Source organism: Emys orbicularis, chromosome 10, assembly GCF_028017835.1.
Source record: "Emys orbicularis isolate rEmyOrb1 chromosome 10, rEmyOrb1.hap1, whole genome shotgun sequence".
Classification (NCBI taxonomy): Eukaryota; Metazoa; Chordata; order Testudines; family Emydidae; genus Emys; species Emys orbicularis.
In genome coordinates, this window is record NC_088692.1 from 9407967 (window position 1) to 9431781 (window position 23815).

Genomic DNA, 23815 nt, shown 5'->3' on the forward strand with positions numbered 1-23815 from the left:
CTGAGTGTTTCTAGCTTGCAAGGTCTCAGTGCAGATGCCGGCGCTGACAGACCCGCCCCGAGCCTGCCCCAGTCCTCTCTTTCCTTGACCTGTGTCCAAACGGCTGGCTGCGGGCAGAATGGAGAACTGAAGAATGGGGAAGTGGTGGTGAGTTGGAAGGTACAAAAGCCTTCGGCAGATTGCAGGAAGGCTGGTTCAGCTGTTTTAAATTTCCTGTTGCTCAATCAGGCCTTCTCCAAGGCCATGGAATGTGAGATCCCAGTTCCATCCTGCCTGAGAAGCGCATGTTGATGCTTGGCTTGGCTGCTTTTTCTCCTCCCGCTCCTCGTTTGCTCCTGTCCTCACGTTCCCCACAAGGACCCTCTTCTTGGCCCAGGCCTCACAGCTAGCTTCTTGCTTGTTAGTTTCCCTTCTTTACACTAACAATCTTTCCTTTTAGGGGAGCAATAGTCTGCTGGGTAGAGCCCAGGCCTTGGGAGAGCTGGGTTGTCGTCCCAATTCTGCCATGGGCTTCCCTATGGGACCTTGGGCAAGGCCTGACTTCTTCATCTGGGGGTGCTCTGCACTTGTGGAAATCAGACCCTTAACCGCTTGTGTTCCGTTTCTGTATCTGTAAAATGGGCATAACACTCTAACAAACTGGCTAATGCGCTTGTGTGTGTGCACACATCACTGCCTTGACGGGAGGGAATCAGACACCGCTCAGCCGGTTATCGGAGGCACCATTCTGCTAGTGGTGAATGGCGATTCTCATTGAGGCCATGAGGACCTGGGTTCTCTTCGTGTTTTCACCGCCATGCCGTAGTGTCTGTAGTGACGACTCTGTAGTCCTCGGTGGCCACAGGTTTGTTACCATACGTGGCCACGTCAAGAGCCTCAAAAGGGAGGTGCCGTGCTAGTGCACAGCAGACTTCTAGCTATGGTACTTATATGGCCCCCATTGTCAGTCTCTGACCACCTCCCAGTCTATAAGGTATCTATCCTCCCAGCAGCCCAGTGAGGTAGGGCCATGCTGTAGCACTGTTATCCCCATGTCACAGGTGGAGAACTGAACCCAGGTCACGGGCTAGCATTCCTACCCACCTGATCATTCTTCCTCTCCTCCTCAATGTCAATGGGTGTGTCTTGCTTCCCCTCCCACCCGGGAACCAGCAAAATATCATGGGAGTCTCATTAGCTGTGTCGGTTGTGGGGCGAGAAGGCTGGAGCTTTTATGTAGCAAAAACCTGATTTTGTTGTCTATGGAATCCCCCTCTGCCTTGCCCTAGACATTGGGCGTACGAGGCTCGGGGGTATCTGCGGTGGGTCACCGAGGGAGAGTGTTGTAAGAAGGGATAACTGATGCAGAAGTACTTGCAGAGCATGCTGGGTAACAAAGCCACCTCTCCACCCATTGACTAAGGGACTTGCTGTTTCCATACCATGGCAGGTGAAAACAATAGTCCGTACTGAGCAAGATGAATTTTTAAATGGCACAGGTCCAGACTCCCCAGTGTATTCAAGGCAGGAGTCCATGCAGGGCTGTTAACTTGCACCAGCTCAGCAGGTGCAATTTGGCGGCAAAGGGACGAAAGCTTGAAGCACCAAAGACTAAGAACGTGAGACCTCCTGCTCAGCCGCGCAGTTCGTTTATGTCGGGAAGATCTCGGCAGTCTCCAGAGCCCCCCGGAAGATGATACATTGAGTTAAATTGGTCTCCTGGCTCTGTGTCGAGGGGCTGTGATTGAAACCGTCACTACGCTCCAGGGGATATGCAGGATCAATGCCACAAATTAACTCTTTGAAGCCATCGTTAGCCGTGGGACATGGGCTGATAATAAGGCAGCGTTGGATGAAGCAAGACTCTGGGGGGGACTTTGGCATGCAAAGGCTGGTGAACTTGTGGCGCTTCTAAGGAAGGGCTATAGCAGAAGCTATTAGAATAGCCATATGGAAGCAGACTGGTACCAAAGTGCAAAGGATAACAGGAGCAGTCCCTAGCAAGGAGCTGATGAGATGGGCTTTAGTTCAGCCTTGAATGTGCTGGCACCCGGGTATCCCTGTTGCCTTGCGTATGGCACGGAGTCAAACATCCTCGGTACCTAAAGTATAACTAGAACTGACCCGAGAGACAAAGGAGGAGGTGGCAAAGATTTACACTGTCCTGCAATCTGTCTCTCAGCTGTTTGGAGCCATTACCGTGGGAGTGTGAAGTAGCTGCTGTTTTGAGCTCTGCGGTGCTGCACGCCAGTGTATCCCAGAGTGGAGACAGGGAAGGGGAAATGGTTTCTATTAGGTAATCTGCCCGAAGAATCTGCTTTTCGGTAAAGTGATCTATGGACATGCTAATTACTCAGCTGCCCATTTCTAGAGTCTCTGTCGCTGGGGGTCTTGCTCTCTCTGCAAATTCTTTATGTGGGGTCTGTTATTGGCTCTGCTGCTGGGCCTGCCAGTTGGGAGGCCGGATTTCAGGCGATGTGTGTAACGTGTTTTTGTCCCATGCGAGCCTGCCGGGGTCAGAAATAAGCTTGCTGCTTCCTTTCTACTCCCAGCTCAACCCTACTCACCTGGCTCTTCCTGAGGACAGAAACAGACAAGTGGGTTACCCAAGTGCTTGGGAGGAAAAGGGCAGATTGGGGTGGGTGTGACGCTTCAGAGATGGGTGTCAGATGGGTGGGGGGCTGGCAGTCGGTGAAGTAACAATAAGCTTCCATATTACCATCCAAGGAATCCATTTGCGCTGATTAGGCCTCAACTGGAGTATTGCGTCCAGTTCTGGGAGCCACGTTTCAGGAAAGATGGGGATAAATTGGAGAGGCGCCTCTCCCCTTGCCGGGGCTGGGCTGGGGCTGGCAGGGAGAGGCGCTTCTCCCCCGGCCGCGGCAGGTCCGGGGCTGGGCTGGGGCTGGCGGGGAGAAGCGTCTCTCTCCCTGCCGCGGCAGGTCCAGGGCTGGGCTGGGGCTGGCGGGGAGAGGCGCTTCTTCCCCGGCTGAGGAAGGTCCGGGGCTGGGCTGGGGCTAGCGGGGAGAGGCGCTTCTCCCCCTGCCGCGGCAGGTCCGGGGCTGGGCTGGGGCTGGCGGGGAGAGGCGCTTCTCCCCCTGCCGCGGCAGGTCCGGGGCTGGGCTGGGGCTAGCGGGGAGAGGCGCTTCTCCCCCTGCCGCGGCAGGTCCGGGGCTGGCGGGGAGAGGCGCTTCTCCCCCTGCCGCGGCAGGTCCGGGGCTGGCGGGGAGAGGCGCTTCTCCCTCTGCCGCGGCAGGTCCGGGGCTGGGCTGGGGCTGGCGGGGAGAGGCGCTTCTTCCCCGGCCATGGAAGGTCCGGGGCTGGGCTGGGGCTGGCGGGGAGAGGCACTTCTTCCCCGGCCGCGGCAGGTCCGGGGCTGGGCTGGGGCTGGCGGGGAGAGGCGCTTCTTCCCCGGCTGCGGAAGGTCCGGGGCTGGGGGAGAGGCATCTCTCCTTGCAGCAGCCCTGAGCGCCTGCGTGGTGCTTAATAGGCTGCTGTCCGGCGGTGTAGCTTAGAGGGAACTCAGCCAGGGGGCTGTCATTCTCTAGCCCTTTGGCTGAAACCCCTGCTTGTCCCTAGAAGACGCTTGTCGCATCCCTACAGTTCTCCGATATGGTGGAACAACTTGCAGTCTCTGCCCTGGAGGGGGTAGGGGCTGGGGTAGCAGAGCCAGGGGCGTTGCAGGGCTGGATCAAAGGACGCCCGCATACCCTTTGCACAGCTGCAGCTGGCACCATGTGTGGCTCTCTCTGTGCCTCACTAGACTCTGTAAAAATAGTGAACGTGTGGGAGCTACTTTGCCCGGGGGGGGGGGCAGGGGGGGAGGGCAAAGAGGGAAGGTATTTCATTGAGGTGCATGTCCCAAGTTGGGAAGGGAGGGGGTTATACTAGAGTGTATAAGGAATGCCCTGTCCTTATCACCACCTGGCCCAAGAGCTGCGGGCTCTGCACCCTGCATGCACGGGGGGTTATGAATTATGGATGTGTGTTTGCTGATAGATGAGTGCTATATTTTCTGCAGTTTGTTGGAGCCTCAGATTCTCTCTTTGGCTGCAGCTCTGAACGCTGGCTAACTGCAGGGCTGTATATTTCCCCATTCATGTCTCCATGCTCTGAGGACGCACTCCGGCATCTGCTCCTCCATTACCCGTCCCAGCCTTTTAGCACCGTGAGAGACGATGGAGGTGGAAATGCCAAGCGGCCCCCCTGAGCTGGTTCGGTTGGCTCCAGGTGGCCTGAGCTCCTCCATTGCACTGTGCACTGAAACCACCATTTTCTCTGAGAGAAAATCTGGAGTCTGCAAACCCAGAGAAGAGCAGCTCTCCGGAAATGTTGAGGTGGCAGATCGGAATGAGGGGAAGCAAAGGGTCTGCTAATGCAGGATCCCCCCATTACCTTATGGTCCATGCAGTGCTCCGGCATGTTGATCCTAGAATCCTTTGTGATCCCTTTTGATGCAGGATCTTTCGGCTCGGAATGGCAGGAAGTTTGTAGAAGGTGGATGGATCCTTTTCTATTCGCTCATAACAAGAGATAGGTCTGAACGCAACTCTCAGGTACCTGAACCCTCCCCATCTCCCCGAACCTTGGGGTGTTGGGAGCTGGATCCAAACTGTGCTAAAACTGAGTCCCAGTAGCCTTGATGGTTCGGGGGATAAGAGATGCCTGGTCCCTTGCTAACTCGGAGGGTGAGACCAGAAATGGAAGTGGCGCAGGACCTTAGGCTGGCAGGCGACTGCATGTAACCAGTTCTAGTGCTCATTGTCCAGGTCGTGGTGTAGGCATGAGACGAACCCTGGCCTTTAGTACACCTCGCGGCCTGGACCCGCCGGCTATGTATTGGGATTCCTCTCTCTTTCTTCCTCGGCTGGGAAATGGAGCTTTTTAGCATTTAACTGGTCGTCCAGCCCAGTGAGCTGTTTGTGTCACCATCTCGCATGCCAGTTGCTGTTTACAGCGATCTAGGGGAGAGGGAAACCTTCACTGGGGGAGCGGGAGGGGACGTGTCCCTGGCTATGTGGAGCGTCCTGGCTCTCTCTGCTGCACGTTGTGCATGCCAGAAACTTTACAGCGACAGCAGGGATAAATCTTGGGTCCTCTTGTTGTAAAACCACAGTCTCTTACTGCTTAATCTGCAAATCTGCTTTAGGGCCTGCCCTAGGACACACTGTTGAGCTGTTCTAGCTTCATCCAGCAGAGGGCAGTATCAGACGGACAGAAACACACACACACAGCGGATCAGTTGCAGTATTTTTCGGAGCTGGTTGGGCAGACAGGAAGTATTGTCCTGTTTTACAGCCGTTGGCCCTAACCTCAGAGTGAGACAAGGAGGGCAGGCTCTGACCCAGAGGAAACAGTGATCCAGAGGCGGGTTTCCGACGTAGCTGTTGTGGAATTCGGTATTCACTCCTTGGTGCTTTGTCTCCGCAGTGTGGAGTGCTTGATCTTTGAGGAGAACGGGTTTTTTTGGCCTCCACTCCCTGTGGGCTCTGTCAATGCACTAGCAAATAGAGCTGCTGCTCTCGAGGTGTTAGGGGTTCTCAGAGTTGCCAGTTCAAGCCCCTCTCTGGATGTTGCTGTAATTCTTCTGCTGGGGAAGGTGTGGCGGCCTCGGGAAGACAGAGCTTTGGGGCAGATCCTTTCCTCGGTGGTGCTCTCGTGGCACGGGCACATCTGCTCCTTGCAGGCCTTGGCTCGAGCCTGCGCCACTTCCCTCTCTGGTCTCCCCACTTCCCGCCGACATGTCCATCCATCAGAAGTGCTGCTCGAGAGGCCTGCGCGGCATCGGCCGTTAGCAGTATTTCATAAGAGGCAGAAACCCCATAACTGGCCAACCGGCGGCATCTGTGCACACGTGCGGAGCAGGGGGAAAGTTACTTAATCTCCTGCACAGCCTCGGAGGCCACCAAGCTTCCGGCGAAGAGTCTGTGGCTTCTGAGGGGAAGGGATCGCTGGAGCACATGGTGGTGTCTCCCCACACTCTCTCCGTGCATGAACTGTTCCATCTGTGGGTTCCCTGCACTGGCTCTGTGGCTGGCTCTGCCCTCCCCCGCCCCGAGACCAGGGATATCTAGGCTAGCATGCTGCTTCCCAGCTGGTTCCAGGAGCTCCATCTTGCACCAGATCTGGTGGGCCATGGCTTGTGCGTCCTGAGTGCTGCTTCCACCTTGCATGGCCGTGTCTTGCTGGTGTCTTGTGGTTTGGGTCACTAGCAAGAAGCCTGCGTGGAACGGAGCACGGGGCCAACAGGCTTGATTGCCCAGAGTGGTGGGGGATGAGTGACCCTCGCTGATGTCCAGTTTCTCTCACATCTGCCTCTAGGCTTTATCTCTGGGTACGTGCCTTTTTTTAAAAAAATTTTTTTTAAAGGCCTTGTTCTGCCTTTCGCCCATCTACCAGCATTTCCTATCACGGGGAGCTGGTTGACCGTGCCCTGCTAGCCGGCCCTTATGGCAGCCTCTGTCTGACGGGGGGAAGCTGTGCTGCGGCGGGTGTGGGATTCCTCGAAGTGCTGGGCACATCAGAGCTTGGGTGGAGGAGTTCCTCTTAGGCGGGCGCACGCCAGTGGCGTGTGGTGCATAGTCTGGCTTGGATGCTGTAGCCACCTGCCTGGGGAGGCTCTGGCCTCTTCTAAGCGCGGGGGGAGCTTGCAAATGTTTCCTTTTCCTCTGCCATCATTTCACTTAGCACCTATGCTGAATGTTCCGGGGATGGGTCTACATTTGCTGGCGGAAATAACCCGCAAGACAAAACTCGGCGGCTGCCCTGCTCTCAGCGGGTTTGAAATATGTGACCAGAGGGGCAGGTTGGATCTTTCACCACCCGTCCTGGTGGAGGTGGCTTCGCTGTGGATCTGCGTAGATTCTGGGCGATCCTTTCTGAAGACTTTCTTCTGGGGACTTTTAACCCGAACCAGAGCTGGCTGGGCATGTCTGCCTCCCCCGACATCCCCGCCATGCCAGTCCCTCAGAGCAAAGAGCAACCCTTGCCCCCGTTGTGTGTGTGGTTTGTGTGGTTGGTTGTGTTTAATCGTCTGATCAGTCGCATCCCCTCTCGTTGGTGAGTCCCCGGGCCAAGCCCTCCCCCTACAGTTTAGAAAGCAGAGCAAAGACAAAGGGGTTTTCGGCTGGGCTGACACAGCTGCATCCACCAAGTTCCTGTGCTAACCGCTCTTGGCGTGGTTTACGTCCTACCAGCGCTCGTCCTCGCAACGCCCCCACCAGGCAGGTCCGTTTCATTGCCCCCGTGTGACAGCGAGGGACACTGAGGGGAAGCAGACTTGCCCAGGGAATCAGCACGAGAGCTGGGGATGGGAACTAGGGAGCTGCTGCCTGCCAGCCCGGCTCCCCCTGCACGGGCCCAGGCATCCCCTCTCGCCACAGACCACGAGGGTTTGTGGCCAGGGGGAACCAAGTGGGAACATGCGCCTAAGCCAGGGACTTGCTCATCTTGCAGTGCTTTCTCATTAGGCCTGCTAGCGGGCAATAGGGGAGTGGGCGCCGGGGCATAGCAGATGGCAGTGGGAGGGGTGCGAGCTGGAAAGAACCTCTGCTTTAAAGCTGGTACCTAACCCTGACTTTCTTCTCCATCCTCCCATTCAGGTGAGGCCTTCCTGGGTGGGTATGTGGCCAGCGGACTAGGGACCTCCTCCACGCCCCATGGAAGCCCTACCCCTTTACCCTCTGACCTGTCCTTCAGGTCACCCACCCCCGCCGACCTACAGATGGTGCAACTCTGGGCTGCTCACTCCCATGAAGGTAAAGAGAGAGAGAACCTGAATGCTGATGGCAGTGGCTGATTGCTGGGGCGGCCCCCTCTCCTAGCCAGGTGGAGGGGAGCGTTGCTTTCAGAGCATCCTTTAGTTGGGAGACGGGGTTGGGCCACCTTGTGGCCATAGGTGCTCAGTAATAGCTTTTTGCCCCTGTGCAAGCTGGCAGTGCCCCTGCTGCCGCGGGCTAGGGCCGAGCGATCAGCTGGAGGAGCAGCAAGGCAGAGTTGGTTGGGACTATTGGGGTGTCTGTTGGCCCAGGACGTTGTGCTGGATTGCAAAGCTTTCCGCTCCGTTGACACCAGGGGGAGATGGCTGTGGGTTGCCCCCTTCCCATGCAGAAGACCGTGGCTGGGGTAAGCTGTATGTTGCTTGTTGCAATAAAGCCCTTCCCTCGGGCCTTGCCACATGGTACAGGGGCCAGCGAGGTATCTGGTGCCTTTCACCGAGGCCACGGCCGGCAAAAGGAGCAACGTGTGTTAAGCAGTCGTCCGACCTCTAGATCCCTCCTTGTGTCTTCTCTTGTGGTTGGTGTGGGGGTTCAGTGGGAAGCTGCATGTGCGTGTGTGTACACAGGTGTGCAATGGATGCATCCCCCTTCCCAAAGAGAGTTCTCTCGCCATGTCCTCATTCTCCATTTTCCCCATTGGCTGCTGCTGATGTAACCCGGTGCTATGATCTGGCTTGGTTGGGCAGGATTTGGGACTTCTCCATCCCTGGCAAAGGGGAGGAGGGGAATGTTTCCCAGATCACCAGGCTTGCTGTGCCCAGCAGTTCAGTGGGATCCTCCACAAATGTGAGAGAGAGAGGAGCCTGGCTGAGTGGTGCATTCCCAGGCCTGGGAGCTAGGTGCTCCTCCTGGGGTCTGAACCCAGCGCCAAGGCTGCCTATGGCCTTGGGCGGGTCACCTGCCCCCTGCCTGCTGGTCTGAGCGTCATGCACACCTGTCTGACGGGCTGTGCTCAGGGTTACCCGAAGCGCTAGAGACATTAGAGAGGGGCTCAAGTGGCAGAGTTGGGATCTGTGTCTTGCGTACACATTGAGGTTGTTTGGATCTGGGTTTTGCCTTGGTCCCTTATAAAGATAGGGGCCAATCTGCAAAATTCAGAGCCTGGTTCCGGCTTCAAGCACCCCAACATTCGGAGCGTTTGGAGCGGGGGTCCCGTCGCAGCCCCTCTTTGCTGTGTGAGCCCCGTGTTCTGGCCTGGGCCAGGTACCCCCTGGCTGGTGTGTGTTCATGGTGTCTTCCCACCAGTGCATGGATTCCCCTTATAAAGTCAGGGCAGAGGGGAGATCTTAGTGCCTGCGAATTGCTCTGGTCACCTGAACTCCTTCCCGAGTAGATCCCCGCCTTGTGCGCCCATCGCCTCCCTTGTTCTGACCTGGTGTGAGGTGCTGGCCCTCTGGGCTCCCGAGTGCTGAGTCCTAGGCTTGTCCCCCAGCCCCGGAGCCCCTCGTAGGAGTTTTTCCTACAGTGCACCAGAGCCTGGGGATGCTTCCTGGGTCCTGAACATGCACAGGAGGCTGGTTTGTCAGCCACTCTGCTCCTTGCTTCGGTTACCGTGACAGCAGGTGTAAAACATCAGTAACAACCTCCATCCCTCTGGGGAGAGGGAGTGACTGAAAGGGGCCTTCACCTGACCTGTGACCTTCCACCCACACGCGATTGCCCTCCCCCTAATCCTCTGGCCAACCCCTCCAGTGCTTCAATCAGCTGGCTTGACAAAGCCATTGAACTGAGAGAACTGGGCGGGAGGAGTTGGGATGCAGTGACTGCCATAGAGAGGGGGACCGTAGAAAGCCTGAGATGTTATGTTTTGTTATGCATAGAGGGAGGGGGAATCGATATGTGTGATTCAGGAAATTCAGCAAGTGGCTAGCAAGTAGCAAACTGATTCCAGGTTCTGCTTATGCCTTATGCCCTTGAAACTGCCTTTGCAGCCTCAGCATGGAAAGGGGGATCAAGGTGAAGTAGCCTTCTCTGGGCCACTGCCCTCATTCAGTTCTATAGTCTGGATTGATGTGATCCCATAGGGCAGATCTGTGCTGAAAAACTAGCCATGTTCAACAGCCAATGCAGAAAACATCCCCAGCCCTTGTTAGAACCAGGCTTCAATCACACACACTTACTTGGGCTTGGAAGACAGTTTGATCCTGTCCACCCCAGCAGCTAAATCATATTCCTCTCCAGGGTTGCAGCGAGATCTGTGTTTGACGTCAGGTGTCAGGTCTTCGGGTTCCCAAGGTTCCACACTAGCTTTTTTTCTTAATTTCTTACCACGGCTGCCATTAGGGGGAGTTCTAGCGAAGTCACCAGTGTGGACAGGCTGCTAGAAAGTCCTGCATGGGTGGAACTGCATCAAGTGGGAGAGCTTCAGGAAAGAAGCCTGGATAAGGCCCTTGTGTAGAGGTGACCGTGGGCAGTGAAGAAAATGAAACAGTGGGTCATGGAATGGTGCCCTGTGTGTAACCCCTCAGAGCAGCTGCTTCTGCAACACATTCTTGGCACCACTCCCATGCTGATTCGCCACCCCAAATATTAGATCCTGTGTGTCTCCCTCCTCCCCCCGTCCCCGAAGGCCTGGGCAAATGCCTGGTGGGGACAGCTAGGTCAGCCGTGAAGTTGAGAGTTTACCACTTTGGAGCGCATGCGTGGAGAGTATTTGCTCCCATGTGTTGCCAAACTTTCACTTGACTTGCGCTCTGAAAAATGTCCGTGTTCTCATGACTGATTCTGCTCTGTGTGCAGAACTCCCATGGTCTTCAGTTGGTTTTTTGCACACAGCAGCTGTGGAATTGAGACTCAAGCGGTAGGTTGTGAGGGAAATGGTTTTGGGTCTCCTTCCCTTACTGTAACCATGGGCCCTGCCAGATGGGACACGTTCAGTCCCATCTAAGTTAGCTGTAATTTGTTCCCAGGGTTGGCTTGTTCCTTACCCTAGTTCCTGACAAGGCGGCATGATCTAGATGAACATACTAGTCACTAATCTAGAATAAATCTCCTCGTTGTACTAGTGCTCAGGAATTATGCAACTCTCTCCAGCCCATGGAATAAAAAGGTACATTTCGCTGTCCACACATAGTCTGAATGTTCCTGTGTGAACACTTCATGGCTTGCAAAGGGTGTACGTGCAATGTTTTTATATAATTATGCATAGAACTGTAGCAAATCTGTCCCACCTGGGATTTAGCAATTGTCTCTTTGCTCTGCACTTCAGCCAGTTGGAACGTCACAGTGACAGCTAGGATAAAGCTCCGGTCATCCTGCTCCGAAAAGAGCTTGGGCCAAAGAAAGATCTCCATTAGGAGTGAGCCATATAGGGGTTATAACCAGGGCTTGGGGTTTTGGGTTTTAACCAATAAACACCCCCAGTACAAAATAAATGAAATTGCTGTTCATCCAATACGCACCAGAAAAATACCAGAAATAGTTACTCAATTTATGTTGACTTCACTCCTTTCCCAGTGCAGTTTGTTTACATAGGTGCTGTTCCTGATCCCAGACTTGTCTCTAAGATCTTGTTTACACTGAGCAGTAATGTGGACTACGGGGGTGTGATTTCTAAAGCACAGTAATGTGTTGCACATTCATTGAGCTGTGTAGACCCTGCTGGTGTGCGCTAAAGGTGCTCTAGTGTGCTTGAATGTAGTGCTGTTTGAAACAGTACTACGTGTATATACAGAGACAAAGCTAATTTTTTTTGACAGCTACGTAGAACTCAAAAATTGTTAAAAGAAAACCAGAAATGAAACTAATGAAAAACAAGCTGTAACACAAAAATTAAGCAGTTCTGATTCCATCCAGTAGGTGGCAATGGTGCACATAGCCAATTCATCAGTGTGCCTTATGTAAATATATACATAGCAAAAGATCATGAATAGCGTCTAAATAATTTGAAATATTAACTAGGTCATCCAGATGCTGCTCTGAGCACAGGCTACAGTTATTGTCTGTCTCCATTCAGATTCTGTTGTGGCTCTTTAAATCAGTTGTTTTATGGATTCTCTCAACAATATTGCTGCCACAACAGTGGGATTGCTGCGATGGGGAGTTTTGTTGCAAATTTTGACACGTTGATCGCTCCCTGCAGCTGCCTACGGACTGGGGCAGTGCTTACATCCCAGCAGGATGGCGATACAGCTGGTGCAGGAAGGCCATGTGATCTGTAGCCACGGATGTTCCCGACTTCAAGGGGGAATATCGGGGCAGCAGGCAGCGCCCTCTGGTGGGAGGATCTACATGGTGCTCCAGAGCCCTGGAGTCTGAGTCTGACTCTCAGCACCCTGCAGCCTGGCATGACGCAATGGGTTGTTCAAGCAAAGCCGCCTCTTCTGGCGTGGTGGTGGTGGGGTGTGTGTGTGTTGCCAGCCATAACAGTCTGTAGCTCTGCGGGGTTTGTTCCAACACAGGGAGCCGGCTGTTCTGAAACATGTTTCCTCTTCTGTTTTTTCAGGCTTCTCCCATCTGCCCAATGGGCTCTACCCGTCGTACATTCCCCTGAGCCACCTCGAGCCCCCCCGCAGCGGTAGCCCCCTCCTGGCCCAGCTGGGTCAGCATAGCCTCTTTGAGTCACAGAAAGGTCAGTCTGCTTGCATCGGTGTGTTTGGAACCGGGGTTGTTGTCCTTCTCCGTACAACTGGCACGGGCTCTTCCTCTCTATCCTCGCCGCTCCTTCCCCATCTCCATCCTCTGAGAGACCTCTCCATCCACCCTCCTTACCGCTCCCTGCATGGGGGCCCAAGCCTGGCAGGTGTTAACAGGAGGGGTGTTCCCTGGGAGAAGATGGTGATTTTATTAAAGACCGTGGCTGCGCTGAGGCATTGCCCTGCTTTTTAACGTAGCTGCACCAGTGCGAACCACCAGCACCGACAGGTCAAATGCTCTGCGCACCAGTGGAACAACCACTGCTGGAAATGGAGGTTAGCTGTTGCGGTGCAAATCACAGCTTATGGGGGCTTCCCCTGGGTGGCCGGTCATCGGTGGCTCTAATTAGGGCAGATTCCCATGGTGGCCATCCGATTTCACCAGCATGCTCTTCCGTGTCCGGAGATCCTCTGCCCAGCAGCCAGAGAGAGTCAGCCCTTAGATTCTGCTGATTCCTTCCCTTCCCCTGCTCCCTAGAAGGGAGAGACCTCAGACCTGGCAGCCATCGCCCTAGATTGTCCCACGTGACCCCTTACCAGGCTACCTGCCAGCCGTCAAACCATTGGAACTTTGTCCCAGACCCCAAAGGGTTAAGGGGGTTGTGCTGTCTAATGGTGGGCGACAGGAAGGGTCCCAGCTGAGCTCAGTCTGGAGTTAAAATGCAGAACCACAGCTGCCGGCTGGGTGATGCTCCGAGAGCTGAGCCTGGAAGGAGGCTGAGAGGCTGATTTTGAAAAGTATCTTGAGACCCCAGAAGAATCTTGACCAATCAAATGAGCGACATTAACCCTTCACAAGTGTAGTTAACCCATCTCAGCCCCTTCGCCCAGGCTCCGTATGAGCCAGACACTCTGTGGCAGCAGGTTCTTGGGTTGGTGCGCCCATGGTGCCCTACCCTTCAGAACAAGAGAGGCTCGTGTGTACCTCCCATAAAGGCTCAGGCAGTTTCTCCGTTGCATCACCGCTGTGCAGAGGACCTGGGGGCCTGTCTTTGACAGAGGTGCTGTGATCAAGGGGGGATTCTTGGCAAGATCCTTCTCCCCTTCAGTCTGATGGTTGGGATTTGGTGGGGCTTGGACGTGTTCTGGGAACCCCATTAGAATCCTGGCTCTCTGCTAACGCTAAGGACTAAAGGTTTGGGATTTGTCCTGCCCCCTTGCCAAGAGCATCTAAATGCTCATCCCATATTGGCCTGGCCCCATTTTCCCCATGTTCGTGAGTCACAGCCTAGAGTTTTTGGGCTTGTGATGGGAGCAGTCGCGGTTGGGAGTTTGCAGTGGCGAGAAACCAAGGTAATCTTGTTCCATTTCATTTTGCAGATGGGTTTTACTTATCCGGCCACGCGGGACAGTCTGCCTTGCACCCCCAAGCCCCGGTCTCGAGGACAGCGGCCAACCACGCGCCAAGCGCCGTGCACCGTGAGAAGGACCTCGGGCACCTGCACAAGAGCTCCAAGGAGGGCCTGAAAGACGCCCCCGGAAAGGAGCGGGCCTGTCGGAGTGACCTCTCCCTACACTTCCCCAAGAAAGATGGCAAGCCGAAAGAGGAGCCCCGGCCTCGCAGCGTGGTGGATCTCACCCAGGAAGCCAAACCCGACAGTGACCGGAAAGGGACTGGCTTGGAGAAGCCGGTGAAGGCAGGGGAGCGGCTGTCCCCATTCCTAGCCGAGCACATGCCAAACCGGGGGGCCGGCAGCGGAGAACCAAAGTCCAAGAATCCGCTGCAGACTTCTTCGCTCAACAACTGCAATGGCGGTGGGGACCCCATGCTGAAAGCGCTCGGGAGCGAGCAGGACCGCTGTGCCAAGGACCCCAACCGCCATGACGAGAACATGAGGCCTTCTACTCATGCCCACTCGGACAGGCTGAAAAGGGGCGACTCCGCCATGACCCCGGGAGGCGCTTTGCACATCTCCTGCAGCTGCCCCTCCCCTCACCCTTCCCAGACAGGGAAAATGACGCCCTCCTCTGCGTTCCCACCCCAGTCTGTCCATTCCAGCATGTACACCATCTTCCCGCCGGCCAAGGAGCCCGGGAGGGAGCACAAAGTCGTCGCCCCCACCTTCGTGCCTTCGGTCGAGGCCTACGATGAGAGGAACGGGCCCATCCAGATTGCCTCCCAGGCCCGGGACAACAAAGTGAAGGACAAGGACATGGGCAAAGTGAGTGTGTTGCAGTCGCCCACGGAGCGGGGTCACACTGACGCCTCTCGCACGCTCTTGTCCCAGGACTTCTCTTGCCACAGCGATGCCAAAAGGATGGAGGCCCTGAGGGAGAAGGGGTCCGTGATCAGGGCCAACTCCATGGCGCTGAAGAGGCAAGTGGCTTCAGAACCCTTTCTGAACCGGCCCGGGCTGGGCTCTCCGGAAAGCAGGGAGTTCCTGGCCGCCAAGGGCTTGCTGAGGCCGTGCCCGGAGCCAGAACACCGCGCCTGCGAACGAGACCGCTTCCAAAGGGCCGGCTCAAAAGAAGCAGCTAAGGTTTATGGCACTTTGGACTCCTCCAGGCAACACCTGGACCACCGGCAGCTGAAGCCGCCCGAGCACAAGTGGAAGCCCTTTGAAATGGGCAACTTTGCCACCACCCAGATGGCCGTGCTGGCCGCCCAGCACCACCACGTCAGCCAGGTGGAGGAGGAAGTCAAGAAGGCGTACCTCGACCCCAGTGGCCTGCAGAGGTCTTCAGCGGTAGGGTCCCGGGGCACGTCTGAAGTTCTGCACCCCACTTCCCACAGCGAAGGGTCTGCCATGCAAAGCCTCATCAAGTACAGCGGCAGCTTTGCCAAGGAGACGACCGCTCGGCAAAGCAATGGCAAGAAGAGCCCCTTCGGCGGGCTTGGCAACATGAAGCTGGACTCAGCCCAGCTGGGCACCTCCAAGATCCAGCAGCTGCTGTCCCAGCAAGCCGGGAAACAGTTGAAGAGAGACCTGGAGAGACCAGAAAGTGCCAAGTCCTTTGGCCGAGAGAGCATTGGGTCACAGGGCGAGGTGGAGGTCAGGCACCTGCCCGTGGGCATCGCGGTGGCGGTTGCTCGGCAAAAGGACAACAGCGGCAGCAAAGTGGGGCCTAGCTTGGCTGACCGGGATCGCTCCCTCTCCCTGAGCAGCATAAAAGGTAGGACCCTGGGGTCTGTCTGAGAGCCTTGAGCTCCCTCCCGTGGGACTGAACTCTGCCATGCTGGGGTGTGCCCAGAGGGGAAGGATGTATCGAGATGCCGGGGCTGATCTGGGCTCCCCTCTCTAGGCTGCCTTTGTGGAGTGGGGGTGAATGAGAACAGGGTGGGAGCAGAGGAAGCTAAAACCTAGACGCTGCTTGGTTGGGGGGATCTGGTTGGCTCAGGGGCTTGGTTAGAGCCCAGGGAGCCTTTCCTCTCCAGTATCAGGAGGTCAGCCAGCATGGTAGTGAGAGCTGCCCTCTGCTGGCTGTACCGCAGGAGCTGAGTTCAGTAGCCAACTTCCCCTTATGAGCAGCCTCTGCGGGAGGCCAGGGATTGAAGGGGCGTTGGGAATCCTCCCCTCTCATGCCTCCAAGGCCTTGGCAGGGTGAGGTGCAGGGACAGCTTGCGCTGCAGCTGCTTGAGCGGTTCCCATTCTTGGGATCCCACCTCCCCATCCTAGGCCAGCAGGTGCCTGCACCTGGCTTGAAAGAGCCTTACAGAGTGGAACTTGCCACTGTCCAATAATAATGGGTGCACCTTGTACCCATTATTCAATCTAGGATTTACAACGGGTTTAAACGGAGTAGGACCAAATTCAGCCCTTGCTCAGGGTAGAGACTACATTGAACGTAGCTATTGTCTGCTAAGACCGAATTGCTCCATTGCATTAGTCAAGCCAGACGAGACTGAATTCAAGTAACTGTTCAGCTAGACTAAGGGTGCTCAGGGAGGGTTTGCATATGTAACTCCCCCCGTGCGTCAGATAGAGAATAGATTCTCCCAAGATTGGGAGCTAAATGCAGTCATCTGCTGGGCTCTTGGTTGGCTATTTGGTATTAGTCAGAAGGACAGACATGGAGCTGCACGGCTTTAAAGCCAGAGGGCTGCAAATCTGCCATTCGATTCCTCATTTAACTTGTGGAGTTTCTTTTTATACCAGGCTTCTTATGTTCATTCTGTCCCGCATCATGGTTGTGGGGTGCCTGCCTCCTCCCCCCGCTGCACAGAAACACACACACTTTCTCTGATCATTTTTAACAGGTTTCCGTTTAAATCTAGCACCCCGCCTATTTGATTTTCACTGCCTTTCACCTTTCCGAGGTGCAGAGATCACCAGCGGGGGCTGCTGCCTGACTGAGTTCACACCTCGGGCCTTGTTTTAAATAGAAGCAGGGCGTTTTAAGAGCGAACCTCTGAAAACTCATACTTGCAGTTGGTCCAACTGGCCACTGGATGCCGCTGCTGTGCAACCCAAATCTGGCTGGGAAGCACACCTGTTGGTGTGTGCAGCATGAAACAAATGACAAATCCCTTCCTGAAGCTAATGGGCTCAGTTTTGGAGGGGTAGCGGGAAGGGAGTTGGTTAAGCTTTGGGATCAGTCTGAGTGCCCATGAAAACGAGGGGGTCGCTGGTATTGGTTAGAGCACATTGGTTGTTGTACAAGCTGCCACCTGCTCCACAGAACGGGCCACTCTCCTGATGGAAAACCCCGGTGAGCTGTCGGCTCCGGTGCCTTGGCTGATCTTGCCTCCCGCAATGTTGCACTGGGAGAGAGGTGGTCTCTGCAACAAGCCCCCAGCTCTTTTAGGGTTTAGCTGCTTGAAACCAGCCCATCCAATGGCACCTGAAAACAAGTCTGAGGCCAAGCATAGCTTATGGAAGTGTGATTCACCCTCTGCAAAAGATGCCCTAGACCGAGAGCCATTTTGGGGCCCAGCCTCTGAATGCCCTTGAGGAGCTGCCCCCTGTCGAGTACGTTGTAGCAATCCACGCTGCGTGGCAAAGGCACTGGTAGCCATCACGAGGCTTCCCGTAACGCCCAGAATAAAAGGCTGCAGCTCTTGATACGGACAGATCATTGGCACTCTCACACTCCCAGCCACTGCGTGAACATCCAGAAAGTTCATTATCCCCTCTGACCTCTCTATTCAACTGCAGGAGGATTGCTAACCTTAGTGACATCAACTCTAGTGGAGGGGCTGAGATCCTCTCGGCCACTTTGGCCGACTGCTTCCCTACCTACCAGCATTATCCCAGTTTTATCTGGATGAAGACCTTCCTCCAGATACGACACAACCACTGAGAGCTTCCTGGTGCTGGAGACCCCATGCTTTCACTGTCACGGCCAGTAGCCTCATGTGCACGTCAGACAGGAGGAGCAATGGGATAGAGCCCAGAGGGAAGATAACCATTGTTACCCCCAAAGGCCCATCAGTAAGCAAAGAGCAACTCAAGTCTGACTCTGGCATGGACCAGCAGGAACATTTAGGCTGCTCAGATAAGGCCTTGTCTCAAGCCTGATCAAGTCAATACCAGTCTTCCCATTGAATTTAGTGGTGTCTGGCAGGCCCATACCCTTCATGGTCTGCTATGATTAGAGCTGGTCTAGAGTTTTCATTTGAAATCTTTTTGACAAAAAAACAAATTTTTCATCAGAACAGAAATTTCTCTGGGAAATATATGTTTTTGACAAAAATGTTCAGGTTTTTCATCCCCAAACTGAACATGTTTGGGCTGTCAGTCACTGAAAACAGACAAATTTCAGCTCGTGTGGATGGGGGTGGGGTGGGGGGCAGGATTTTCAGTGAAACCAAATAATTTGTGCCCTGAATATTTCAGTTTTCAGCAGCCAAAGACCAGAAATCCAAGAGTTATTGGGCTTTTTTTATGAACCCCTGAAAAATTTTATTGAAAACTTTTTACAAAAAAGTGGGGTCTTTTGTCAAAATTTTTTGCAGGGAAAAAGAAATCGCCCCCAGCAGCTCTAATGATGGCATTTACTTGTGTTTCCAAAGTAAGGGGACCAGATCGAGGGTGGGGGACGCACCCATTCACAGACCCTTCTCATCACATAAACTTGAATTGATTTAAATGAAGGTGTGAGGATTTTTTTCTTTTTTTCTTTTTTTCTTTTTCAAATCACTTTAGTTAAGCTGGTGTAGGTCCCTTTTTTTTTGTTAGTTCAGTTTGATTTTAGTTGTATCTGGTATTAAAAAAACAGATTAAGCTAAACCTACACAAGCCAAAATCAGAGCGTCTACTGGGGTGAAGAAGTGGCTTGCACCAGTTTAACTAAATCAGTTTAAAAAACAATGTAAATTAAGCTGATGCAATGTCATGTAGAGCGGCCATGACTGCCCTTACCTAGCTTCCCAAGGATATTGTCGTGTTAGGAACCTTATTTTCCATAATGATTCTCTCTTTTCTGCTCTATCGTTTCCCCAATGTTTGTGGATGCTTTTGCCTGTACCATCCTGCTCTCCGAGTGCATTTTAGAGTAGCACTGAGGCATCTCTGGGACGCATGCTCCCAATAGAGTAAACACACAGTCAGCGCAGGGGAACAGCACTGGAGTCAATCCTCCTGCAGTTGAATAGAGAGGTCAGAGGGGATAATGACCTTGTGTTTCCAGGGTCTCTGGGTGCTGCATCTTACACTAAAATACACTTCTAGAGAGATGCTCCAAATATTGTAATAACCCCTCCACCCCGCCCTCATTGCAACAAAAAGAGACCCAAGGGAGTGCAGACAACAAGGGGTAACAAGCGTGGGGCTGTCAGGACTTCTGCTGAAAGAACGCCTGGTTCAGGGGGGAATGGCTCCAAGAACCTGGCAGGGAGAGTTGGGGCTCACTTATATGTAGGTGGGAACTCAGCTAAGGAGGGAATTAACATCTTTTTGAACCCATTCCTGCTTTGTTGAGAGGCGGAAGCGTCTGGGTTATAAAGCCACACTACTCCTTTGCCAACTGAACTGACCCTGTTCTGATCTCTGTGTCAGGCCCATTAACACAACCAAGGCCCAGCGCCCAAGCTTAGCGTGCCGAAGGGGTGCGGGTTATCGAGCTGATGCGTCTTGATCGAGGGAGGGCGTCGGTACTCCAGAGCAGAGGGAGGAAAGTGATGGGATTTGCAGTTTGGGAATTTATGGCGGAGATGCAGAAATTCCAGTCTCGAGGGAGTAACCTCCTAGCAGTTCCCAGCTGTGAGCACCTCTGAACCCGCCAGTCAGACCTGGGCACCCTGTGTTCCTGAAACGCCAGGTTCCCTGACCTTGTCACCGCTTCTCCCCATTCCTCCTATTGGCACCTCTCCTCTGTCAGCCCGCCGCCTCGCCTGTACTCTCCATGTCAGACCTCCTGTCTGAGCTGGGATTGATTGATTGGCAGTGCTGAGGGAGCCTGAGTGAGACAAACGCATTCATTCAGCTTAGCTTTTTAATTCTCCAGAGGAGCAGAGATTCATCACCCTGGCCATCACACCCCAGCCCAAATCTTTGTCTGGAGAGTCATTTTTCTCTCTGTTAGCAGCCTCCTCCCCTGTAACCCCCCCCCCATCCCATTCCCATAGACCCCTTGGGTCTTTCCACGCTCTCCTCTGCTGTGGCTTGAGCCATCAGAAGGCCTCATAGCCAACACGGGGGGCTGTTTGTTAAGCCATTCAGGCACCCAGACCCTCCCAGCCTGCGTTAAATGTAATTTACGGAGCCAAACTAAAAGGCTGCAAACAAAGGTTGAATTCTAACAGGCCTCCGGGTCTGTTGCTAAGTGATGGAATTGGCTTTCATACAGAAAACAAGGCCGTTCTTTTTCTTTCTCTACCCTCCTTTCCCCTTGTGCGCCAAGAGAGATTCTACTAATAACATTAGCTTGCTTGCACTGAGTGGACGGTGCGTGAATGTTTAGACCTTTTAAGAAAGAGAAAGCAGGCTTTAGTTGGCTAATCTGTAGTATTTGGCAAGTAAAATGCAGGTATTTAGTACTGGGCATTGGTTGCCAAGGAAACAGGCCTAAGCTTTTCCTCTGTGCATAAGTGATTGAATTTTGTATGCGCTCCATGCGTCATGTTCATATAGATGGACAAAATGGGCATTCACGGACAGGGACAATCGCTGGTTTGTACAGAAAAGGGGCCGTCCCCTTATGGGAGGGGAAATTCTGTAAGCAAGAATGAATGGGGGGGTTGGGGTTGGTTTAAAAAATAAAAATAAAAGCCCAGCTATAAATAGTAGATCTGAAATAATATAGATGGCAAAAAATAAAATAAAATATAAGCTCTGCAAATAAAAAGGCTGGTGGGGGGACACGCCAAGGAGAGAAAACAGCCCGAGAGGCTATTAGCCAGTGTTCTATCCCATTTTCAGCTGCCAAAGAGACGGCCAGGCCTTGATTAAAGCTAAATAAATCAAAAGGGCTCTGAATGGAAAAACCTGGGTGATTGGGCTGCGGGTGTGTGTACGTTGGCTACGTTAGCAAGCTCTTAAAATAATCCCAACCCCGAGATCAACTGGCGTTGGATCACAGCACAGTGTTTGGTTGTAGATGAGCAGAAGCCACACTTAAGATGGGTTTGCTGTACACTCCCCCACCCGGCCCGTGCTGCCAGCTAACTTGCTGGCTGTCCCTGGAAAAATCCATCTCCTCGCCTCTCTTTTCCCCCTGTTCTGCCTTCAAAGACCATCAGACAATCCCCTTGGTGCTGCCTGTTTGAACAGGGGGAGGAGTGATGGGTCTCCCAGGATAGCAGGGAGAAGCATGAGGGCATGAAGCGGCTCAGCACAGAATGCCACTGGAGTGTAGCTTTTTACATGCCAGAGAGAGGCTCCAAATGCCCTGCCCATCAGCCCGTCCCAACAGGGCCTGTGCTCTCAAGCTGTGCTCCTGAGGGATTCGACCTCGGAGGGGGCCTGTCTCTGTCCTCTGAGAAGTCATTCACAGGGGCAGCAAAGAAGATGCTGCTCTCTTCACTGGGGCACGAGGCTGCTACCTCAGCCTCTGTTCCATACCAGCCTCGCCCCCTCAGGGCCGGACTTTGAGAAGCGTATGGAAGTCATTAAAACTAGGGAAGGGTCGGCTAATGGGTGCCAGAAACTGGCACCCAGCTTGATCTGCCGGCTCAAGGAAGCAGCGGCCTGTGGAAGCTAGTTTCTATAAAGTGCAGTGTCCAGCCAGGCTTCGAGCCGTATGCTGGCACCATGTAAAGCCCCTTGAGAAGGCTGGTTGAGATGCTCGAGAATCGGGCGTGCGCCTTTCCACCTGATGCCCACTGGAAGCAAGCAGGGGGAGGAGGTGGGGGAGATGTTGTTTCACTACAATATTCTTCCTGACAGTAGAAGCTGAGGGAATTGGAGTCTTGACAGCTAAAAAACACAGACTGTCCAGGTCTGCTGAAATACACAGCGGAGCTTTCCCTTGAAAGGATCTTTGTCAGCAGAGTAGACTTAATGTTAAGAGATGCTTCCTGGTGCAGCAGTCCCAGCCAGAAGGGCCTTGGGAAAGGGATGCAAATGAACAAAGGTGCGGCTCTGTGAGGCAGTGCAGCATGGCTGCAAGCCGCCCTGTTCCAAGGGAGGCAGCTATTAGGAGTTTGGACCGCTGCCGTGAGTGGGGCCAAGCCAAGGCCAAGGCTGGGCCTGCTAAAGGGGACCTGCCTGTGTCTAGTCAGGGGAACAAGGAGGCATCATTGGGTACGTCTACACTTACCGGAGGGTCCGGCGGCAGGCAATCGATGTTCTGGGATCGATTTATCGCGTCTGGTTTAGATGCGATAAATCGATCCCGGATCGATCCCGGAAGTGCTCGCCGTCGACGCCGGTACTCCAGCTCGGCGAGAGGAGTACGCGGCATCGACGGGGGAGCCTGCCTGCCGCGTCTGGACCCGCGGTAAGTTCGGACTAAGGTACTTCGAATTCAGCTACGTTATTAACGTAGCTGAATTTGCGTACCTTAGTCCGAAGTGGGGGCTTAGTGGGGACCAGGCCATAGAAGATTAGGATTCGAAGAGACCTCAGGAGATCATCTAGTCCACTCCCCTGCTCAAAGTAGGACCAACACCAACTAAATCATCCTGATTTACTGGGAATAGGAATGGGCTTTATTAGCCACCCCCAACTCCCACCTCCCAGCCCTCCCCCCAAAAAGTACTAGGCAAGGGCAATAATGAAGTGTGTTTGTGAGAGCGCAGGGTGGGGGTGGGGATAAGAGGCATAGACAAAGGCTTTAGAAACAGGTGAAGAAAATATAAGCCACTTGAGCTGAAAATACCCTTGGGACACAGGAATTGCCAGACTGGATCACCCCCGAGGTCCGTCTAGTTTCCTGTCTCTGTCAGAGGAAGGTGCAAGAATTCCCACAGTAGAGCAGGACAGTCTGCTCCCCACGAAGGTCTCGTCCTAATCCCTAACAGAGATTGTCGAACACCCTGAAGCAGTAGGTGGTTATCCCTTCCCTAGCTCTTTGTTTGCACTCGCAGTTCGAACTCTGGGTACTCTTGGTATCCGTGTAAGTGCCCAGTGTAAGTGCCCAGTCCCTCATTGGATCTTGTTGTCTTCTCCTAGGCCCTAGTGCTGCAACGCCTCCCTGTGTCTGGGCAGAGTCCCTTTCATGTCACTTGGATTCTGTGCAGAGACGAGAGCTCTATGCTAACAGATCAAGGCTGTTGCTTCTCTAATGGCTATTGCTTTTCTGGAGTATTTGTGTCCTAGCTCTCTCCCCCAGCACATGTTGTTGGGCACAGAGTGCTCTTATTAGAGTGGGTGCGTGTGTAAGGTCATAGATTTATAGACTGTAAGGCCAGAGTGGACCATTAGGATCATCTGGTGTGAACGCCTGTACAGGACAGGCCAAAGAACCTGACCCCAGGATGGCTGCTATAGTTCACGCAGATGTTGTGGGCTTTGTGCAGATCATATAGAACGAAATGCAGTCTGGACTTTGTCTTTAAGAATCAGTTCTTCTTGGACTTACCTCCCTTCTCTTTTACCTTGGCAGACGATTATAGCGGGAGAGCGCAGGGGACAAACTTCGCTAAATTCAGTTGCTTGAAAGTACATATTTCAAACCACACAGGATTGGGATGGGAATAGTGTGAGAAAATAACCCCAAGGCCCAGACTCCCCATTTAGATAGTGTATCTTGATCATGTCTCTGATCAACAGCTACATTTAAGTCCCTGCTCCCAGTCCCATCACTCCAGCTGATTTTATTAACTACTTGGGGGCTTAGAGCTGCAACCCTTTGGAGATACTAGATGGGGACGGTAGCCCTTGAAATGCAGGTGCGGAGGGGAGAGTACTTGGCACGTCTCAGACTGGAAGAGAGCTGCTTGTCTTTTCAGGGACAGCACCGGTGTTAACTGCTGATGGTTTGTGTCTTAGGGCATGGCCGCTCAGATGAGGACTGCGGGGACGACCGCACTCGCCAGAGGGACAGTCACTTCCTGGCAGGGCGTTTGGAGCGAGATCAGGAGAAGCTACTCAGGTGAGGTTC

General features: G+C 53.8%; 1 protein-coding gene across 1 annotated transcript in view; it reads left to right on the forward strand.

The window, feature by feature from the left end:
• The window catches only part of TNRC18 (trinucleotide repeat containing 18), an 88231-nt gene that overhangs the window by 22706 nt on the left and 41710 nt on the right, over positions 1-23815 (forward strand). The window contains exons 3-6 of the mRNA XM_065411812.1: positions 7581-7736; positions 12202-12327; positions 13712-15505; positions 23704-23806. Coding sequence (XP_065267884.1) covers positions 7581-7736; positions 12202-12327; positions 13712-15505; positions 23704-23806 — 2179 coding nt within the window. The remainder of the gene's footprint in view (positions 1-7580; positions 7737-12201; positions 12328-13711; positions 15506-23703; positions 23807-23815) is intronic.